Here is a 20,023-nt window from a genome sequence, read left to right as displayed (position 1 = left end):
TTATAATTCCAGCTTACTAGGCCAAAGCATCGGTAAGAGCTTTGTCTAGGCACTCCAGCCCCGGAGAAGCTCTTAAAGGGTTTGTCCCAGCAAACGCTGTTTCCGGAGCTAACATTCACTTCTATGGGAGTTACAGAAACAGCGTAGCTCAGTGTGCTCAACTGTTTCCCTAACTCCCGACCAACTGACCAGGAAGTGGCCGGGTAGCGGGATCGAAGTAAGCTAGAACAGAGTTTAGGGGGCCCGGTTCTAAAGTTAGGTGAATGTCCCAGAGGTGGGACCCACATCTATCAGATTTTTATGGCATATACTGTGTATATGCTGTAATTGTTCAAGTTTGGAAAACTCATTTAAATATCTCTCCCATCCCTAAACCCTTCTGACCTTACTGAGAAGATGGGGAGGATTCTAGCCAGGACTATCCTTATTTCAAACAATATAGACAGAAAGGAAAATACAGAAACACTATCCTGCTTTTCTTCCCTTATACACAGTCCAGACTAATCTACTGCAAACACTTTGCTGTTCCCCCCACCATACACATGCAGGCTTAGCTCGGCCGAGCATGCATGTGTACGCAATGGGGAACGGGGAATAAGCTGCTGCCATACACCTTTGGTGTCAGATTATATTCCGTGAGAACAAAGGATCAGGTGTGTTGAAATCCAACATGCATGATTCTTCTTAACCATCTTCAATTGGGGGAGAGTTGGGACACCCCAATACACATTAGATGATTGGCCGATCCCGCCAGAATCGCCAGGTTCATCCGGCGTTCATTGAATTTTTATGGGCATCTTAAGACTGTTGATATCTGTGGTTTTCCTCTGTTAATTGTTGCACCACTGTTGGGAACATAGAAAGTGAGTTGTGTGGTGTGGCAGGTGCAGAGATTAGTAGGTACAGAATATCTAAAATTTGTAATGTTATTGTTTTCTTGCAGTTTGATGACTCGGTTAAATAAGTTCTCTAGCCAAAATAATGTAACTGAGGAACTAGCCTCCATCAGAGGGGTTTCAGCCTGTACAGTAGTGTTAATGTGTTAGGCTGATATGGACTGTGTGTTCTACCCCGACCTCCATGCCATGTATTTTACATTCCTACACACCACATATGTAGCTGTCTGAACTATAGGTGGATACTACAAGACATCTGTCTGACTTGCAGCCACTCTATGAGGACTTGGCATCCTCCCTATATTTTGTCTGGGGAATCTCTTAAGAAAATCTCAATGGAGAATAATTATCAGGAGTATTTCAAAGAAAAACTGGGGTTGCCCAAATCAGATTCCACATCTCCTCCATTGTGTTATGTTTGTCCTGTGAAAAAACTCAGATATAGAAAATTATGACATCCCAATGTATTTTCCAAGTGGCCAACTCAGCTCTTCTGCATTTGACAAACTCTGCTCTGCTATATCTGTAAGAAATATTTTAAGGGGTTTTCAGACATTTATGGCATAAGAAGTTAATATTCTACTTAAGTCTTTTTGGTGTGGATCCAACTGTTTTAGGATATAGGGAAATAGCTGAGCGCCAACTCTCCTTAGGAATGGTGGGAAAATTATCATACAAAATATACAAGGAGAACTTACTTTTCCAGTTTTCCATGTTAATTTGTCATCTGTAACATGAAGCCACTGATCTTCTGGTAGATTATCACTTGGGCGAAAGTAGCTCTTATTATTTGATTCATATATTAAAATGGTCTGATTATATTGAAATACCCAGTTTGCCAACAGCATATCGGGTGGAAATCGTAATCTTCTTGTCTCATCAAATGAAATAATTTGCCCGTTGTGATCAATAAAATTTACACTTCTTATAAAGTACTTTAGCTTATGAAAAAATAAAACCATTTAAAGTGTTAGATCATAGACTGGAGGAGAGATGATGAAATATCTTATCATTTTTACACTGATAGATTGTAAATTCTAATATTTACTCTGTACAGCCCCAGGTCTCTGGTATCGGATTTTGACCAAAAAGTCTAATTCATTACAATACTGATCTGACAGACTTAAGGCCCTTTTACTCGGGCCAATTATCGGGGCAAACGAGCGTCCACAAAAAGCTCATTCTCGATCATTGACCTGTGTAAACAGGGCATCGATCAGCTGGTGAACAAGCAAACACTCGTTCATCGGCTGATTGTATTGTTTATGCAGCCGAAAATATTATTCCTGTTGGCAGCGCATCTTCCTATGTAAACATGCCGCCGACATGTTAGAAAAGTATGGGTATGAGCGATTGTAGTAACAAGCGCTCATCCCCGTACACAGCTTATTATGAAAGGAGAAAATTATTTTTCCCATCCACAACAGAAGGGCCTTTAAGAACTTTTCATGACCCTTGGGACAATGTCCTACCCCCTCTGGAGAGAGGACTCCTGCACAGGTTCTTTCCACCCAGTATAAAATTATAACCAGATTGGTTAATTATAACCAAATTATGACCAACCAGAAAGATGCAGAAAGATGGCACTTTAAGGAAGACTTATTCATACAAAAATAATAAAATGCATTTAAGTCACATGTAGATCTATATTAGACGTAGTGCAGACAGAAGTTGTATACCTGTCCTGTATTTTGGGTCCTTTTCCCTTACATGGCTTAAAAACAGATTATTTTTTTTTATTTCCATGCCTGTGAGTGTGCAGAGAGGAGAGCTGCTAAAAAAAAGCTTCCTATATGGTCGGTTCATGCAATACTATACTTCCCATGCGGCGGCGCTAACTACCCCTGTGTTCCTCTGTGTGATGATCCAGAGATCAGAGCAAGCAGCAGTTGTTATTATCCCTGTAAATTTAACAACCAATAATTAGACCTATTATATTATTAAATATTTATTTTATCTGAGTTAAAATGAGTAAACTTTAGAATTTTTTTTTCATAAAAAATAATTATATGTGTAGTAGTAGAAATGTAAGTGGTAGTGGTAGTGTTATTAGTAATAGTAATCTGTTGTACTAATATCAGTATTAAAACTGGTAGAAGAAGTAGTAGTGGTAGTAGTAATAGTGGTAGAAGTGGTAATAATAGTAGTAGTAGTAGTAGTAGTAGTAGTAGTAGCAATAGTAGTATTCTGTTGTAATAATACCAATAGTAAAACTAGTTGAAGTGGTAAAAGTAGTAGTAATATCAGTAGTAATACTAGTAGTAGTAGTAATAGTAGTAGTAGTAGTAGTAATAGTAGTAGTAGTAGTAGTAGTAGTAGTAGTGGTAGTAGTAGTGGTGGTAGTAGTAATAGTAGTAGTGGTGGTAGTAGTAGTGGTAGTAGCAGTAGTATTAATTGTGTTAGTATAAATAGTAGTAGCAGTAGTTGTAGCAGTAGTAATAGTAATTTGTTGTAATAATATCAGTAGTAAAACTAGTAGAAGTGGTAGTAGTAGTAGTAATAGCAGTAGAAGTGGTGGTAGTAGTAGTAGTAATAGCAGCAGTCGTAGTAGTAGTAGTAGTAGTAGTAGTAGTAGTAGTAGTAGTAGCAGTAGTACTAATAGTAGTAGTAGTAGTAGTAGTAGTAGTAGTAGTAGTAGTAGTAGTAGTAATCATCTGTATTAATAATATAAGTAGTAAAACTACTAGAAGTGGTAATAGTAGTAGTAGTAGTAGTAATAGCAGTTGAAATACTAGTAATAGATAGATAGACCAATAGAATGGATGTAGTAACTGTTGAAGTGGTGGTAATAGTTGTAATGGTTGAAGTAAAAGTAGTGATAACAGTAGAAATAGTAAAATACTGGTAGTAGTAGTGGAAGTAGAAGTGGTAGTGGTAGTTGTAAGAGAAAAAAATAATTGTAGTAGTAGTAGAGGTGGAAGTAGTAGTAGTAATGGTCACAGTAGTAGTAGTAGATGTGGTTGAAGTACTTGTAGTAGTAGTAGTATTAGTAGTGGTAGTAATAGTCACAGTAATAGTAGTAGTAGAGGTGGTAGAAGTAGTAGTTGATGTAGTAGTAGTAGTAGTGGTAGAGGTAGTAGTAGTAGTAGTAGTAGTAGTAGTAGTAGTAGAGGTAGTAGTAGTTATTGTAGTAGTAGTAGTAGTATAGGTAGTAGTTATAGTAGTAGTAGTAATAGTAGTACTTGTAGTAGTAGTAGTAGTAGTAATGGTTGCAGTAATAATGTAGTTATACAGTAGTAATGGTCACAGTAATAGTAGTAGTAGAGGTGGTAGTAGTAGTAGTTGTAGTAGTAGTAGTAGTAGTAGTAGTAGTAGTAGTAGAGGTGGTAGTAGTATTGTAGTAGTAGTAGTAGTAGTAGTAGTAGTATTATAGGTAGTAGTAGTAGTAAAAGTAGTAATAGAGGTGGTAGTAGTAGTAGTAGCAGTAGTAGTACTTGTAGTAGTATAGAAAGTATGTACTACTGTAGTAGTAGTAGTAGTAGTAGTAGTAGTAGTAGTAGTAGTAGTATAGGTAGTAGTAGTTATAGTAGTAGTAGAGGTGGTGGTAGTAGTAGTAGTAGTAGTAGTAGTAGTAGTAGTAGTAGTAGTTATAGTAGTAGTAGAGGTGGTGGTAGTAGTAGTAGTAGTAGTAGTAGTAGTATAGGTAGTAGTAGTTATAGTGGTAGTAGAGGTGGTGGTAGTAGTAGTAGTAGTAGTAGTATAGGTAGTAGTAGTTATAGTAGTAGTAGAGGTGGTGGTAGTAGTAGTAGTAGTAGTAGTAGTAGTAGTAGTAGTAGTAGTAGTAGTAGTAGTAGTAGTAGTAGTGGTAGTAATAGTAGTAGTAGTAGTAGTTATAGTAGTAGTAGAGGTGGTGGTAGTAGTAGTAGTAGTAGTAGTAGTATAGGTAGTAGTAGTTATAGTGGTAGTAGAGGTGGTGGTAGTAGTAGTAGTAGTAGTAGTAGTAGTAGTAGTATTTATTGTGGAAGGGGAAAGAGGGAAAGACTTGTGGTTCAATTGAACAATGGAAAATATAATAAACTTTATTTATAAACAAATATTATGAATATTTAAAATTATTATAAATATTTAAAATTATCCAACGCAGGTCCAATTGTATTGTAGTGCAGATGACCCCCAATCCTACACTATTAAAGGACACAATTTGCCTCATAAATTGTATGTTATTCAATGTTGCTATCTGGCAGTGAATTAGTGTAAAACAACCAATAAATGTTTCTGCCAAAAGTATCAGTGCAGGTTGCAAGGGAAGATAGTATCAATGTCTGAATGTCTCCCTTTTATATTAGTTGAAACATGCTTAGACCCTTATTTGTGTCTATGTTATTATAGACACAAACTGACATTGAGTTATAGAGTTTTAGGTCATGTCAAGTTAAGCTGCCTGCTCCCTTGTATAGGAGCTGTAGCAGCTGTGAGCACGAAGAACGCACTGACTTGGTTATCAGTGCCGTCGCCGTGCTGCAGCCACTGAGTCAAATGTCAAATCCTCCACACTGCCGAGGACGGGAGGAGCGACCGGCAGCAAGAGAATGAAGTTCCCGGGCTGGGTGAGTGATATGAGCCGCTGACGTGATCCTGAGCCTCTCGTCGTGTGAGAGGGCTCTCAGCTGTCAGTGATGCACGATCACCTGACAGTTTCTCTTGTTGCCGTCTATGTCTCTCACATCGCTCCCATCGCTGTCAGCAGAAGCAGTGTGTGAAGAGATAAATTGATTGTATTAGATTGTACCACCGTAGCATTGAAAGAAGTGATGGACATGTGCATTGGATTATTAAAAACTATACGCCCAACGCGCGTTTCGCCGGATTTCCAGCTTCCTCTAAGGGTCAAGACTACTACTAGTAGTAGTAGTAGTAGTAGTAGTACTTGTAGTAGTAGTAGTAGTAATGGTCGCAGTAATAATGTAGTTATACAGTAGTAATGGTCAAAGTAATAGTAGTAGTAGAGGTGGTAGAAGCAGTAGTTGAAGTAGCAGTAGTATAGGTAGTAGTAGTTATAGTAGTAGTCAGGGGCGTAACTAGGAAAGACTGGGCCCCATAGCAAACATTTGCCTTGGGCCCCCCATCTGCTGGGTATCACACCCCCCCCCCCCCCCTTGTAGATAGTGCCTCCCTATAGATTCCACCACACAGCGCCCCCCTATAGATAGCACCATACACAGCCCCCTGTAGATAACGCCATACAGCACCCTGTAGATAACACCATACAGCCCTCTCTGTAGATAACGCCATACAGCCCTCTCTGTAGATAACGCCATACAGCCCTCTCTGTAGATCACACCATACAGACCCCCTCTGTAGATAACGCCATATAGCCCCCCCCCCCAAAAAAAAAACGGCCTATAGTGTGTCCTACAAAAGACATGTATCCCCTCTCCACAGGATAGGGGATACATGTGTGATCGCTGGCAGCGATAAGGAGAACGGGGGACCGAAAGTCCCCCGAAGTTCTCCATGACGAACCTCGGACTTCCGGCGTCTGCGCAGTTCAATAAAAATGAAAGGAGCGCTGGTCACACATGCGCACAAGCACGACCGGTGCACAAGTCATTTCCATGGAGCTCCCGACACAGACCCCGGAAGTCCGAGGTTTGTCATGGAGAACTTAGGGGGGACTTTCGGTCCCCCGTTCTCCTCATCGCTGGGCGTCCCAGCGATCCCACATGTATCCCCTATCCTGTGGATAGGGGATGCATGTCTATTGTAGAAACAACCCCTTCAGTGGTTTCGCGCTGTAGCAGCCATAGCGGCTGCTAGCGGAGCCTGCGGCCATGGGATGGGGCCGTGCCGGCGGGTGGCACGGGCCCCCTCATGCTGCAGGCCCCGTAGAAGTCGCTACGGCTGCTATAGCGGTAGTTACGCCACTGCGTATAGGTTTGTACGGCGTAAAACTACAGCTCCCAGCATGGCCGGAACAATGGTAAGGATATGCTGGGAGATGCGGTTTCACAAAAAAAATCATACCACGATCATCTCGCTGCAGATCATACAGTGACTACAATACTGATTAGAGGCAGAATAAACATTTACATTAAGTGACTCACCGGTGACGTCTCAGATTCTAGTTCTTTTCTTCTCCCTCCGGTTCAGACATCTATGATGGATTTCTCCCGGCCATGACCCATTTCTGCAGTTTTCTGTTTAGATGTCTTCAGCTTCTCACTTTTAAAACATTTCTGCACCTATAAACAAAGTTAAAATTCTCAACACATCTAAATATAACTGTCACACACACACACCGTGCCCCCTGTAGATAGTGACCTACATAGAAGCCCCTGTAGATAGTGCCCACATATGGACTCCAGAGCTGCAAGGCAATAGTGCTAACCACTGAGCCACCGTGCTGCCCTACATATAGCTTCCCCTATAGTTAGTGTTCCACGTGTAGCCCACCTCTATATATAATGTCCCACATATAGCCAACCCCTGTAGACTGTGCACTACATATAGACCCCCCTGTAGATAGTGGCCCACATCCCCACATACAGACCTCCCCTGTAGCTAGTGCCCCACATATAGACCCCCCTGTATATAGTGTCCCACATATAGACCCCCCCTGTATATAATGGCCCACATATAGACCCCCTGTATATAATGGCCCACATATAGAGCCCCCTGTATATAGTTGCCCACACCCCCACATATAGACCCCCGTGTAGCTACTGCCCCACATATAGACCCCCCTGTAGCTACTGCCCCACATATAGACCCCCCTGTATATAATGGCCCACATATAGACCCCCCCTGTATATAATGGCCCACATATAGAGCCCCCTGTATATAGTGGCCCACACCCCCACATATAGACCCCCCTGTAGCTACTACCCCACATATAGACCCCCCTATATATAATAGCCCACATAAAGATGACCCCCCCCTGTAGATAGACTCCCCACTATAGATAATGCCATTCACATTTCTATGAGGAAAAAAATATATAATCTTGACATACTCACATGATCCCGTTCCCACGCTGTTCACTGGCGATGCAGACATGCTCTCTTCTGAGCATGTCTGCAGGAGCTGAACGAGCGTCCTCCAATGACGCTGATTGGCGGGGCAGAATGACTTGCCCCGCCAATCAGCACCTTCCAAGCATGGAAGCGGCGCGATGACGTCATCGCGCCGCTAGCCAATCAGTGTCATTGTAAGCCACTGGATGGTCAGGCACGGAACATGCCCGGCCATTCAGTGCTAATACATGTATTTGGCTGCCGCTACTACTGGGGCCCCCTCCGGTGCTAGCGACACCTACAGGCATGAGAGGGCCTGTGTAAGGCTCGGCGGCGCGGGCCCCACAGTAGCGGCGCTACCGCTGTAGCAGCCATAACGGCTGCTAGCGGCGCCACTGGGCATTTGGGTGGGCGTGTCGGCTGGCGGCACAGGCCCCCTCAAGCCCCGGGCCCCGTAGCGGCCGCTACGGCTGCTACCGCGGTAGTTACGCCACTGGTAGTAGTAGAGGTGGTAGTAGTTGCAGAGGTGTAGTAGTAGTAGTAGTAGTAGTATTAGTAGTAGTAGTAGTAGTAGTAGTAGTAGAAGAGGTGGTAGTAGTAGTAGTAGTACTTGTAGTTATAGTAGAAGTAGAGGTAGTACTTGTAGTAGTAGTAGTAATGGTCACAGTAATAATGTAGTAATACAGTAGTAATGTAATGGTAATAGTAGTAGTAGAGGTGGTAGAAGTAGTAGTTGAAGTAGTAGTAGTAGTAGTAGTAGTAGTAGTAGTAGTAGTAGTAGTAGTAGTATTAGTATTACTACTTGTAGTAGTTGTAGTACTGGTCATAGTAAAACTATATTGACAAGAAAATTCCGTCCGAAAAACCGCACTAAATTGTGGTGCAGTTTTTTGACCAAAATGTTAGTTGCGGAAAACTGCACCTGAAAAAAAAAAGGCTGCATACTTACACATGGTGGCGCATCTCTCCGCAGTCCTGTAGCCCGGCCTCATGGAAGGACGTTTTATACTGTGATTGGCTGCAGCAGTCATGTGGAAAGAAACGTCATCCCAGGAGGCCGGCCTGGAGGAAGAAACACAGAATTTTGGGTAAGTATAAGATTTTTTTTTCTTCTGAGTTTCATTTTTTGCGGCACAGTCGCTGTGATTCCGCCGCAAAACATGCAACATCTGCTATTTGATGCACGATTTTCCTCCCCATTGAATTCAAAGGGGAAATCCCACAACAAATAAGCAGCGTTTACGCAAATACAATTGACAAGCTGAAGATGAAAAAACTGCACTGCATGTCAATTTCCCCAAAAAATGTTCTGCTCAGCATTTTTCTAAATCTCCTCCACTTTGCTGCTACAGTATTATGCTACGCATTTTGTAGCGGAAAATACACAGTATTTTCGCTGTGTGTGCCCTTACCCTAATAGTAGTAGTATATAGGTGGTAGTAGTAATAGTTGTAGTAATAGTAGTAGTAAAGTAACATTATTTACCTTTGTTCTATATGTAGCAGTGCTGAATTTATTAGTAAATCTTTCCAGAAACAGATTCATGTCATGCAGAGCGTGAGCCAGGACATACACTGCTGTATACACATTACAGACCATTTTATCTCCTGGATAAATGTTCAAAGTAGGAAAAACTTTTGTTGAGCATCCCCTAACTACAAAATGTAACGCACGGTCAAGTACAATAACAACATTTTTTTTTGGACTTACGCAGTAAAAGTCAGAAATAGCTGCAAGGAACGGGTCAGTTGGGTCACGAAATTTGTTTAAATTTCGTATGAAGTTCCAGAGTTTGGGCAATGGTTTAGTGATCGGTGAAAAACTCAAACTACAATTAACTAATTTCATATAATAAACCCCCATAAGAGGATGCATGAACCACGAGTCATTCAGGATCAGTGTTTTCTTCGCGTCAAACAAATTTAACAATACTTGGTAAATTGTGGAAAACTGACCACATACGATTATAACTTCAGCTCTAGACCTTTCAATGATCAGATGACTTTTCACATTATTAATTTTGTCAAGAACAAATTTTACTATAAACTCAATGCAGATTCCGTGTCTGGTCATCACTTTGCTGAGCTCACGCACTTCAGCCTCTGCACTCTCATCTTCTGCTGTTATGATCCCAACCCAGTTCCAGCCAAAGTATTTTATACAGAGCACAATAGCCAGATGGTGAAGATGATTATCCGGAGCCATAGTGAAAAGTGAGTTCATAAAACCATTGTTATTCAGCAGTTTATCCGTCACGTCGTAATTTATCTACAAAAAAACAAAAATGAAACTTTTCTAATATGTTTTATCTGAGGGTCACTGTCATTTCGAAAACTTCTGAGATGTCATAGTAACATATCAGAACCTTAGATCAATTGGTGTCTGACTGCTGCCCCCTCACATTTGATTGGTGGAACAGTGGGGCAGAAGCAATCGGCTGAGCACTTTGCCCCTTCGGCTTGGATCACTTTTTTACACCTCGTTAAGGATGGGGAGTTAATCAATTAAGGGCTACAGATATTCTATGTGCCCATACAATGCTCTGCTCCATATAAGGATCCAGATTGGCAGAACAGAACCGAAGAGACTTTCCCCCCTTCATTCGATCCATCAAGGTTTCAGCACCCAGACCCCACTGTTTAAAACTTCTAACATGTCAATATAATGAATCCTAAGAGTTTAGATATTGGGGCATTACACTAGCTTACACTAAAATACACAGGCGTAACCCTTATCAGCACTGTCCCTAAAAAATTCATATCAGAATACCTCACCCTTTTAGACTTTTCCTTTGTTTTTTTGTTTTTTTAAATCATTAAATTGTTATTGAAAATGTCAACAGAATAAGCATGGTATAATTAGAACAATACAGTATAGAATACTTATCAACTATAGATCAGTAGTTATGTAGAACAGCAACAAAAAAGATAACTAGAGAAAGAGAAGTCAAGAGGTAAGGAAGGGGCAGGGGAAAAAAGGGAGGGTCAAAAAAGGTGTAGATACGTGGTCTCTACATTCATCAAAGTGTTGGAACCAAGGGCCCCACAAGGTAATAATGGAAACATGTATATTCTGTCTGAGATAAAAGATGCATTCATAGATACAATAAATTGAAATCATATTTATAACTTCATTTAAAGAGGAAGACATGGAGGATTTCCAAGCTCTAGCAATCAGGAGCTTAGCGGTGAGTAGTATATGGCACGTTAAACATCTAAAGTCAGCTGGTATCTTCTCGATTCCCAAAGAGAGCAGGGCCAGAGCAGAGTATTTATGTGTACCCTAGAGATTTCCGAAAGGAGCTGAAATATATCCTTCCAAAAGAAGAAGATGAGGGAGCAGCTCCAAAAAATGTGGTAGAGGGTGCCTGACTGGCCACTCCGCCGCCAGCACAAGTCTGACGTATGGGGGATTATTTTAGCCAATTTGGATGGTGTGTAGTACCATCTCATCAAAACCTAACGGCAGCATCTAATGATATCCTAATGCTAAAAAAGGGCAACACATACCTAAGGACATGATGAAACAGCTGAGATGGGACACAGGAGCAAAGACGCCTCGACGCGCGTTTCGCCACGGACCGGCTTCATCAGGAGGCCTTGTGCTGGCGGCGGAGTGGCCAGTCAGGCACCCTCTACCACATTTTTTGGAGCTGCTCCCTCATCATGTCCTTAGGTATGTGTTGCCCTTTTTTAGCATTAGGATATCATTAGATGCTGCCGTTACTGCCATCACTATGCCTGTTTGTTTCTATAGGCTTTCTTACATATCTTTAGATTATCGTCCTATACTCATTATGCAGTTTCTGTAGCGTTCTTTGGTTTACTTACTTATGCAACACATATTCAACTATCTCTCCATTTTTTTGGTGTTATTTATTATTGGACATGTGACTTTGAGTTGGGTCAGGTCTGTTAACCCTTTGGTATACTTATCGGTTTACCTTGCTGCTGCTCTCCATGTGTTTGTTTGTATGTTCATCATATTTCATGTGATACCATGTATTGTTATTTATTAATAAAGATATATATATTCTTTTACAATACGTGGCTGTTATATGTTTAATACCATTTATTGGGGTGTTATGTCCCCTGTGCTTCAGTGCTTCTAGGTTGTTTCTATAGTCGTTGGGGACCCCCTGCTTTTCCCTTTTTTAGAGGTCTTCTGTAGGTTTACTACGTAGCAGAGACTATTCTTGGTCCAATCTTTGAGCCTTAAATTAGAGATCAATAATTCTAGTCCAGCCAGAGGGGTCGGAATGGGGTCTCCCATATCGCCACTAGATGTTTTTTAAAGTAGGGAAAGCCAGTGTTGTAGAGATACTCTCACAGTGGAATAGTGAGAAGGGGAATGGACGGTTGTAAAGCATAAGCCAAAATGACATTGTAAAGGTAGTTACCCCCATTGAGATGCTGCTCTATGGAAGTACCGCTGGGACCCGGTGACAGAAATATCCATGAGCTTAATTGTTTAACTATCACCGCTTTGTGGTAGTTCATAATGTTAGGTATTCCCTGCCCCCCCCCCCCCTGCGGTTGTGGGTCGTAAGAATGGACATTGCTATTCTGGGTTTTCTCCCTCCCCACAGAAAGGTTCTGAGTTGTCTTTAAAATGTCAAAAGTAATGAAGTAGGTATGGGGATAATCAAAGTCCACAAAAATTATAAGATTTTTGGAAGTACAAACATTTTATAACAGACATTACGTCCCAGCCAAGAGGGTCAAAGAGTAGCTAAACGTTCGCACAAAAAAAAATATTTAAACTGCTATTATGTCCCTCTATGTGAATACATTACTCCTAGCAATTTTTTTTTTTCACTTCAAAGTACCTTTTTGTTGTTTTTTTTCTTGTGAAACCGTCCACATCTATTTTCTCACACTTCCTGATTCTGGCCAGTTGCTAGGGGCGTGTCTAGTGGGAGCGTGTCTTACTGTGTGTGATGTTACGATCTGTCTATCTTTCATGGGCAGTGAACTCTGAGGTGATCATTACAATACTGTGAGCGTGCACTGAGCTATGCACAGCACAGCACAACACATTATATACAGAGATGTGAATATCTCTGCACACAGCAGAGGAAAGCAATCAGAGGTTTTCTTTTCACTTTCCCTGGCAAGTGCAGGGAATTTAAGACAGGACGGCAGGGTGCTTGGGGGGGGGGGGACGGACGGACGTAGCAGTCCCAGTCTTATCGGATGCTAATTAGTAGCGCAGATTAGTGTCCTGAGACAGGGGGAGAATCACAGAGACCAGTGCACAAAGTCTCTTCCATGAACTGTGTAGTACATAGAGGCAGAGAGACCTTCCTGACATCACGATGGGGTCGTGCACATCTGACATCAGGATTTGGCCACCACCCACCTGTACTCACAGGCAGCAGAATTCGTACACTGATACATTCAAACGGTGTACGGATTTCTACTAGCAACAGGGGAAATACAAGAAATAAAATGTGGTAGATTAGTGTCAGAGTGGCCATTTAAAACACATATAACATAAAAAGGAGCCCAAATTCATTAATAAAGTATATTACAAAACATATTTATATTACACATGCTGCTAGAAAAAAAAGTTGATTGAACGTTTAGTTACGCTTTAAGGTTTAAATATGCAATTGAGTTTGTCCTGAAGGGGAGTGAGGATAGAGGGAAACCAAGTTGTATCCCCAAATAAGGGATAGAGTTTTTTTCCCACTGAAAGGGAAACTCTGTTTGTATGATATTTTTCAAGGTGGGGCTAATGAACAATCCAAGTATTTGAGATTTGGTGGCGTTAATCTTGCAATATGAAACTAAGCCAAATTGAAATATAGTATAGGAGATTTCTCTCAGTGAGGGTAAAATGACATTGTCCGCAAATGAACCGAGCTTATGTTGGCGAAATCCCACGGGGATACCTTTAATATTTAAATTGGTGTTGATGGATTCCGCAAAGGGTTCCATCACTAAGATGACCAATAAAGGTGAAACTGGACAACCCTGTCGCATCCCATTGGTTATATGGAAAGGTGTGGAAAAGGATCCATTTGATAGAACTTTAGTTGAAGGGGAAATATAAAGAGCTTCTATAGCCCTCAAAACATTGCCAACAGATGCAAAACTCCAATGTATTCTGTGGAACGCTTTCTCTGCGTCCAGGGTAAAGAAAAAAAGAAGGTGTCTGACTGCTACCCATCCTGGCTAAAAGATTAACCCCTTCAGGACGCAGCCTGTTTTGGCCTTCAGGACGCAGCCAATTTTTTCAAATCTGACATGTTTCACTTTATGTGGTAATAACTTCGGAATGCTTTTACCTATCCAAGCGATTCTGAGATTGTTTTCTCGTGACACATTCGACTTTATGTTACTGGCAAAATTTGCTCGATACATTAAGTATTTAATTGTGAAAAACACCAAAATTTAGCGAAAAATTGCAAAAATTAGCATTTTTCTAAATTTATATGTATCTGCTTGTAAGACAGATGGTAATACCACACAAAATTGTTGCTAATTAACATCCCCCACATGTCTACTTTAGATTGGCATTGTTTTTTGAACATCCTTTTATTTTTCTATGACATCACAAAGCATAGAACTTTAGCAGCAATTTCTCACATTTTCAAGAAAATTTCAAAAGGTTATTTTTACAGGGGCCAGTTCAGTTGTGAAGTGGATTTTAGGGCCTTATATATTAGAAACCCTCGATAAGTCACCCCATTTTAAAAACTTCACCCCTCAAAGTATTCAAAACAGCATTTAGAAAGTTTCTTAACCCTTTAGATGTTTCACAGGAATTAAGGCAAAGTAGATGTGAAATTTTCAAATTTCTTTTTTTTTTTTGAAGAAATTAATTTTTCATCTATTTTTTTTGTAACACAGAAAGTTTTACAAGAGAAACGCAACTCAATATCTATTGCCCAGATTCTGCAGTTTTTAGAAATACCCCACATGTGGCCCTAGTGCACTTATTGACTGCAGCACCAGCCTCAGAAGCAAAGGAGCACCTAGAGGATTTTGGGGCCTCCTTTTTTATTAGAAAATATTTTAGGCACCATGTCGGGTCTGAAAGGCTCTTGCGGCGCCAAAACAGGGGAAATCCCCCAAAAGTGACCCCATTTTGGAAACTAATAGTGAGCATTTTTACCCCGCAGGTTTTTTGGAGAAATTATTGGAAGTAGGCCGTGAAAATGAAAATCTACATTCTTTCAAAGAAAATGTAGGTTTAGCTAATTTTTTCTAATTTCCACAAGGGCTAAAAGGAGAAAATGCACCACTACATTTGTAAAGCAATTTCTCCCGAGTAAAACAATACCCCACATGTGGTAATAAACGGTTGTTTGGACACACGGCAGGGCTTAGAAGGGAAAGAGTGACATTTGGTTTTTGCAGCTCAAATTTAGCAGGAATGGTTTGCGGAGACCACGTCGCATTTGCAAAGCCCCTAAGGGACCAAAACAGTGAAAACACCAAAAAAGTGACTCCATTTAGGAAACTACACCCCTTGAAGAATCCATCTAAGGGTGTAGTGAGCATTTTGAACCCACAGGGGTTTCATAGATTTTATTAGAATTGGGCAGTGAAGATAAAAAAAATACTTTTTTTCCAATAAGACGTAGCTTTAGCTCAAAATTTTTCATTTTCTCAACAAATAAAGGAATAAAAAAAAAACAACATTTGTAAAGCAACTTCTCTGGAGTACAGCAATACCCCATTTGTGGTCATAAACTGCTGTTTGGGCACACGGCAAGGATCTGAAGAGAAGGAGCGCCATTTGGCTTTTGGAGCACAGATTTTGCTGGATTGGTTTCTTGACACCATGTCACTATTGCAAAGCTCCTAAGGTGTCAGTACAGTGAAAACTCCCCAAAAGTGATTTCATTCACAAAACTACACCCCTTGAGGAATTCATCTAGGGGTGTAGTGAGCATTTTGACCCCACAGGTGTTTCATAGATTTTATTAGAATTGGGCAGTGAAAATTAAAAAAATCCTTTTTCTTCAATAAGACGTAGTTTTAGCTGAAAATGTTTCATTTTCTCAACAAATAAATGAAAAAAAGCACCACAACACTTGTAAAGCAACTTCTCCTGTGTACGGCAATACCACATATGTGGTCATAAACTGCTGTTTGGGCACACAGTAGGGCTCAAAAGGGATGGAGCGCCATTTGGCTTTTGGAGTACAGATTTTGCTGGATTGGTTTCTGGGCGCTATGTCGCATTTGCAAAGTCCCTGTGGGACCAAAACAGTGGATCCCCCCAGAAGTGACCGCATTTTGGAAACTACACCCCTCAAGGTATTTACTTAGTGAGCATATTAACACCACAGGTGATTGGCAGAAATTGGTGTGCACTCGATGTTGCAGAGTGAAAATGGGATTTTTTTCTATAGAAATGCCAATATGTGGCGCCCAGCTTGTGCCACTGGAGACACACACCCCAAAAATTGTTAAAAGGGTTCTCCCGGGTATGGCAATGCCATATATGTGGAAGCAAATTGCTGTTTGGGCACACTGTAGGGTTCAGAAGGGAGGTAGCGCCATTTGGCTTTTGGAGTGTGGATTTTGCTTGTAGTAGTCTTGTATTGAGTCTTACTGGTGTTTCCGTTTATAATGTGGGGGTACATGTAAGCCGGGCGGAGTATATAAGGGGCATAGTCAGGTGGTATAATAATGGGGTAAACAAAAACAATAAAATAATCCATAGATGTGTGTTACGCTGTGACACAATCCTTTCTGCACAGGCCGGTGTCGCACTAATAAATGGTCTTACTTATTCCCCTTTTGGTCCACACTCGGGATCTTTGCAGTTTGAGGAATTTTGCTGGGAAAGGGTTGTCCTGGTATAATACGGGCACCCTCGCTTTCAGCAGATATGTTTGGGCCCTCCCCTTCCTGGTTCCCTAATTTTAGGGGCCTTGATAAATCGCCACTTGAAACAGAAGAAATGTTTCTCTCGGGCCGGCACAACTGCATATTTTTATTTCCTGGCTTATTGGAGCCTTAACTAATTTTATTTTTTCATAGACGTAGTGGTATGACGGCTGTTTTTTTTGCGGGACGAGCTGTAGCTTTTATTGGTACCATTTTGGGGTACATGCAACTTTTTGATCACATGTTATCCTTTTTTTTTGGGAGGCAAGGTGACCAAAAAACAGCAATTCTGACATTATTTTTTTAATTCTTTTTATACAGCGTTCACCACGCGTTATAAATTACTCGTTACCTTTATTCTGCGGGTCAGTCCGATTCCGGTGATACCTAATTTATAGAACTTTTTTATGTTTTACAACTTTTTGCACAATAAAATAACCTTTGTAAAGAGAATGGATTTTTTCTGTCGCCATGTTGTGAGAGCCATAACGGTTTTAATTTTTTCGTTGACGGAGCTGTATGAGGGCTTATTTTTAGCGAGACGAGTTATAGTTTTTATAGGTACCATTTTTGGGTACATGCGACTTTTTGATCACTTTTTATTTCAATTTTTGGAAGACAAAGTGACCAAAAAAGAGCAATTATGTCAGTATTTTTTAGTTTTTTTTTTACGGCGTTCACTGTGCGGAATAAATAACATAATATTTTTATAGTTACGGTCGTTACGGTCGCAGCGATATCAAATATGTATGGCTTTATTATTTTTTTCAATAATAAATGACTTGATAAAGGAAAAAGGGCGATTGTGTTTTTTGTTATTATTTGAAACTTTTATTGTATTTTTACAACTGTTTGTTTGATGTTCTAATACATTGCACTACCCATGTAGTGCAATGTATTAGAACTGTCAGTTGTTCACTGACAGCAAGCCGATCAGGCTCCGTAATGGCAGATAGGAAGCCTTTGTTAGGCTTCCATTTGCCATAGCAATCGCCCCCCGCAACAATCGGCCCCCGCAATCGCGTAGCGGGGTGCCGATGTTGCTATAAGAACTTAAATGCGGCGGTCACTATTGACTGCCGCAATTAAGGGGTTAATCGGTTCGGATCACCGCTGTGATCCGACCCGATGTTTTCCCCCAGTACTAAGGCTGCTAGTAGCAGCCTGTACTGGGAGATGCCGGGCTGCGGCGAGCGTCTGTGTGCTCTGTTAGGAGCACACGTGGATTAACGGGCTGCAGGCACAACGACCAGCTTTGCAACCCGTTAATCTACGTGGGGTGGTCGTGAAGGGGTTAATAATGTGTCTTATGCCGTCAGGAGCTTGACGTCCCTTGGTGAAACCAACTTGGCAAAAGTTTGGCGTAAATTTTCGTGTCACAGTTAATGAGGGAGATTGGCCTAAAGTTGGCTGGGGTGGTTGGAGGTTTCCCTGTTTTAGGGATGGTTACTATCATTGCTTGGAGCATCTCTTGTGGTAATTTACCTGAAGATATACTGTAGCTAATTTAAAGACTGTAGTCAAGTGTGGGGAAAGGTCTGGAGCGAAGTTGCGGTAATATTCATTAGAGAATCCATCAGGCCCTGGTGCTTTATTGGGTTTCGTTAGTCCGATTATTTTGGAGATTTATGATTGTGTAACAGGGGCAACCAAAAAAGACAGCTGATCCATCGATAACGAGAGTAGTTGAACCAATTCTAAGAATTTGTTTATGAGGTTAGTGGGTTGGGGTGTGGAGGGGTCATCTCTTAGGTTATATAGTTTAGAATAGTAAGAACTAAATTGATTTGCAATGTCTTGTGGGTTATTCATTTTGGAGCCGCTTTCTTGAGATATGAGATGAGGGAAGTTAGATGTTATTTGACGACTTTTTATTCTGCACACCATTAATCGACTAGCTTTATTATAATAATTAATACGTAGGGAGGTGATTTTCTTGTCAAATTCATCTAGCAGGAGGGATTTTAATTTACGTCTTAAGGTCATAAGATCGTCATGTGTAGATGGGGACTGTTGTAGCCTGTTGTAGCTGTGTTTCTAAAATTCACGTTTGTTTTATTAGGGAATACGTTCCAACTGCCGATGCCCCGTGCAGTTGCCACGTCTATAAACATTAACAGACTTGAATGCGGTTTAATGAGTGCAGTGCTGACTCTCATGTCTCCAGGAGCTTTAAGAGCCCGGGACTACACCCCCCAATGTAGATAGCACCACACACAACCCCCTGTAGATAGCGCAAAACCCCCTGCAGATAGCACTACCTAAGATCCCTTTAGGAGCGGAATCCCTGGGCAGCGCTCTGGCCGGGGATTCCCCTCCTAGAGGGAGCCCCCAACGTCTCTCCATCCCCGCTGTAAATAGCGCCCCCACTCTCTGTAGATAGCAACCCCCCCCTGTAGATAGCGCCACCTAAACTCCCACTAGGAGCGAAATCCCCAGTGTCAGATCGCTCTGTGCCGGGGATTCCACTTCTAGAGCGAGCCCCTGACGTCACTGTCCACCATCAGGGGCTTTGTCTAAGAGCGAAATCCCCGGCCGACACTCTGGGGATTCCACTACTGGAGAAGCCCCTGGCGTCACTATCCATATATGGACAGTGGCGTCAGCGGCTCTCTCTGGGAGCGGAATCCCCGTTGTCAGATAGCTCTGTGCCGGGGATTCCGCTTCTAGAGATTGCCCCTGATATCACTGTCCATTTGGACAGTGACATCAGAGGCTCTCTCTAGGAGCGGAATCCTCGACCGACACTCTGAACAGGGATTCCGCTCCTGGAGAAGCCCCTGGCGTCAATATCCACATATGGACAGTGACATCAGGGGCTACTCCTGGATCGGAATCTCTGGCCACAGCGCTGCCAATGCTAAGGCAAGGGATTCCGCTTTTAGATTTAGCTCCTAACGTCACTGTCCATATATGGACAGAGACATCATGGGCTCCCTCTAGGAGCGGAATCCCCGGCCAGATGGATTCCGCTCCTACAGGGAGGTACAGTGGTGCTATTTACAGGAAGAGGGTGAAAATTACTGGGGCAGGGGTGCTGATACATACAGGGAGAGTGGCACTATCTACAGTAGAAGTGGCACTATCTGCAGGGGGTGACACAATCTACAGGGGTGGCGCTATTTACAGGGGGATGGTGCAATCTGCAGGGGAGGTGCTATCTGCAGTGGGGTGGCACTATCTGCGGGATGGATGGTGCTATCTACAGGGGGTGGCTCTATCTGCAGGGGGTGTGGTGCTGTCTACAGAGGGTGTTATACAGGGTGTGTGGCACTATTTACATGGGCATTGTGGCATTATGTGGGCACTACCTACAGAAGACATT

At 41.8% G+C, this 20,023-nt stretch overlaps 1 protein-coding gene across 1 annotated transcript in view; it reads right to left on the bottom strand.

The window, feature by feature from the left end:
• Nucleotides 1–20,023, bottom strand: part of LOC142665295 (vomeronasal type-2 receptor 26-like) — a 68,726-nt gene that overhangs the window by 22,989 nt on the left and 25,714 nt on the right. The window contains exons 3-4 of the mRNA XM_075844947.1: nucleotides 9,560–10,117; nucleotides 1,595–1,837 (exon numbers count right to left, since the gene is read on the bottom strand). Coding sequence (XP_075701062.1) covers nucleotides 1,595–1,837; nucleotides 9,560–10,117 — 801 coding nt within the window. The remainder of the gene's footprint in view (nucleotides 1–1,594; nucleotides 1,838–9,559; nucleotides 10,118–20,023) is intronic.

The sequence above is a fragment of the Rhinoderma darwinii genome, chromosome 1 (assembly GCF_050947455.1).
Source record: "Rhinoderma darwinii isolate aRhiDar2 chromosome 1, aRhiDar2.hap1, whole genome shotgun sequence".
In the NCBI taxonomy this organism is placed as follows: domain Eukaryota; kingdom Metazoa; phylum Chordata; class Amphibia; order Anura; family Rhinodermatidae; genus Rhinoderma; species Rhinoderma darwinii.
The sequence above is the reverse complement of the archived record's forward strand: the minus strand, read 5'-3'. Positions and strand labels throughout refer to the sequence as shown.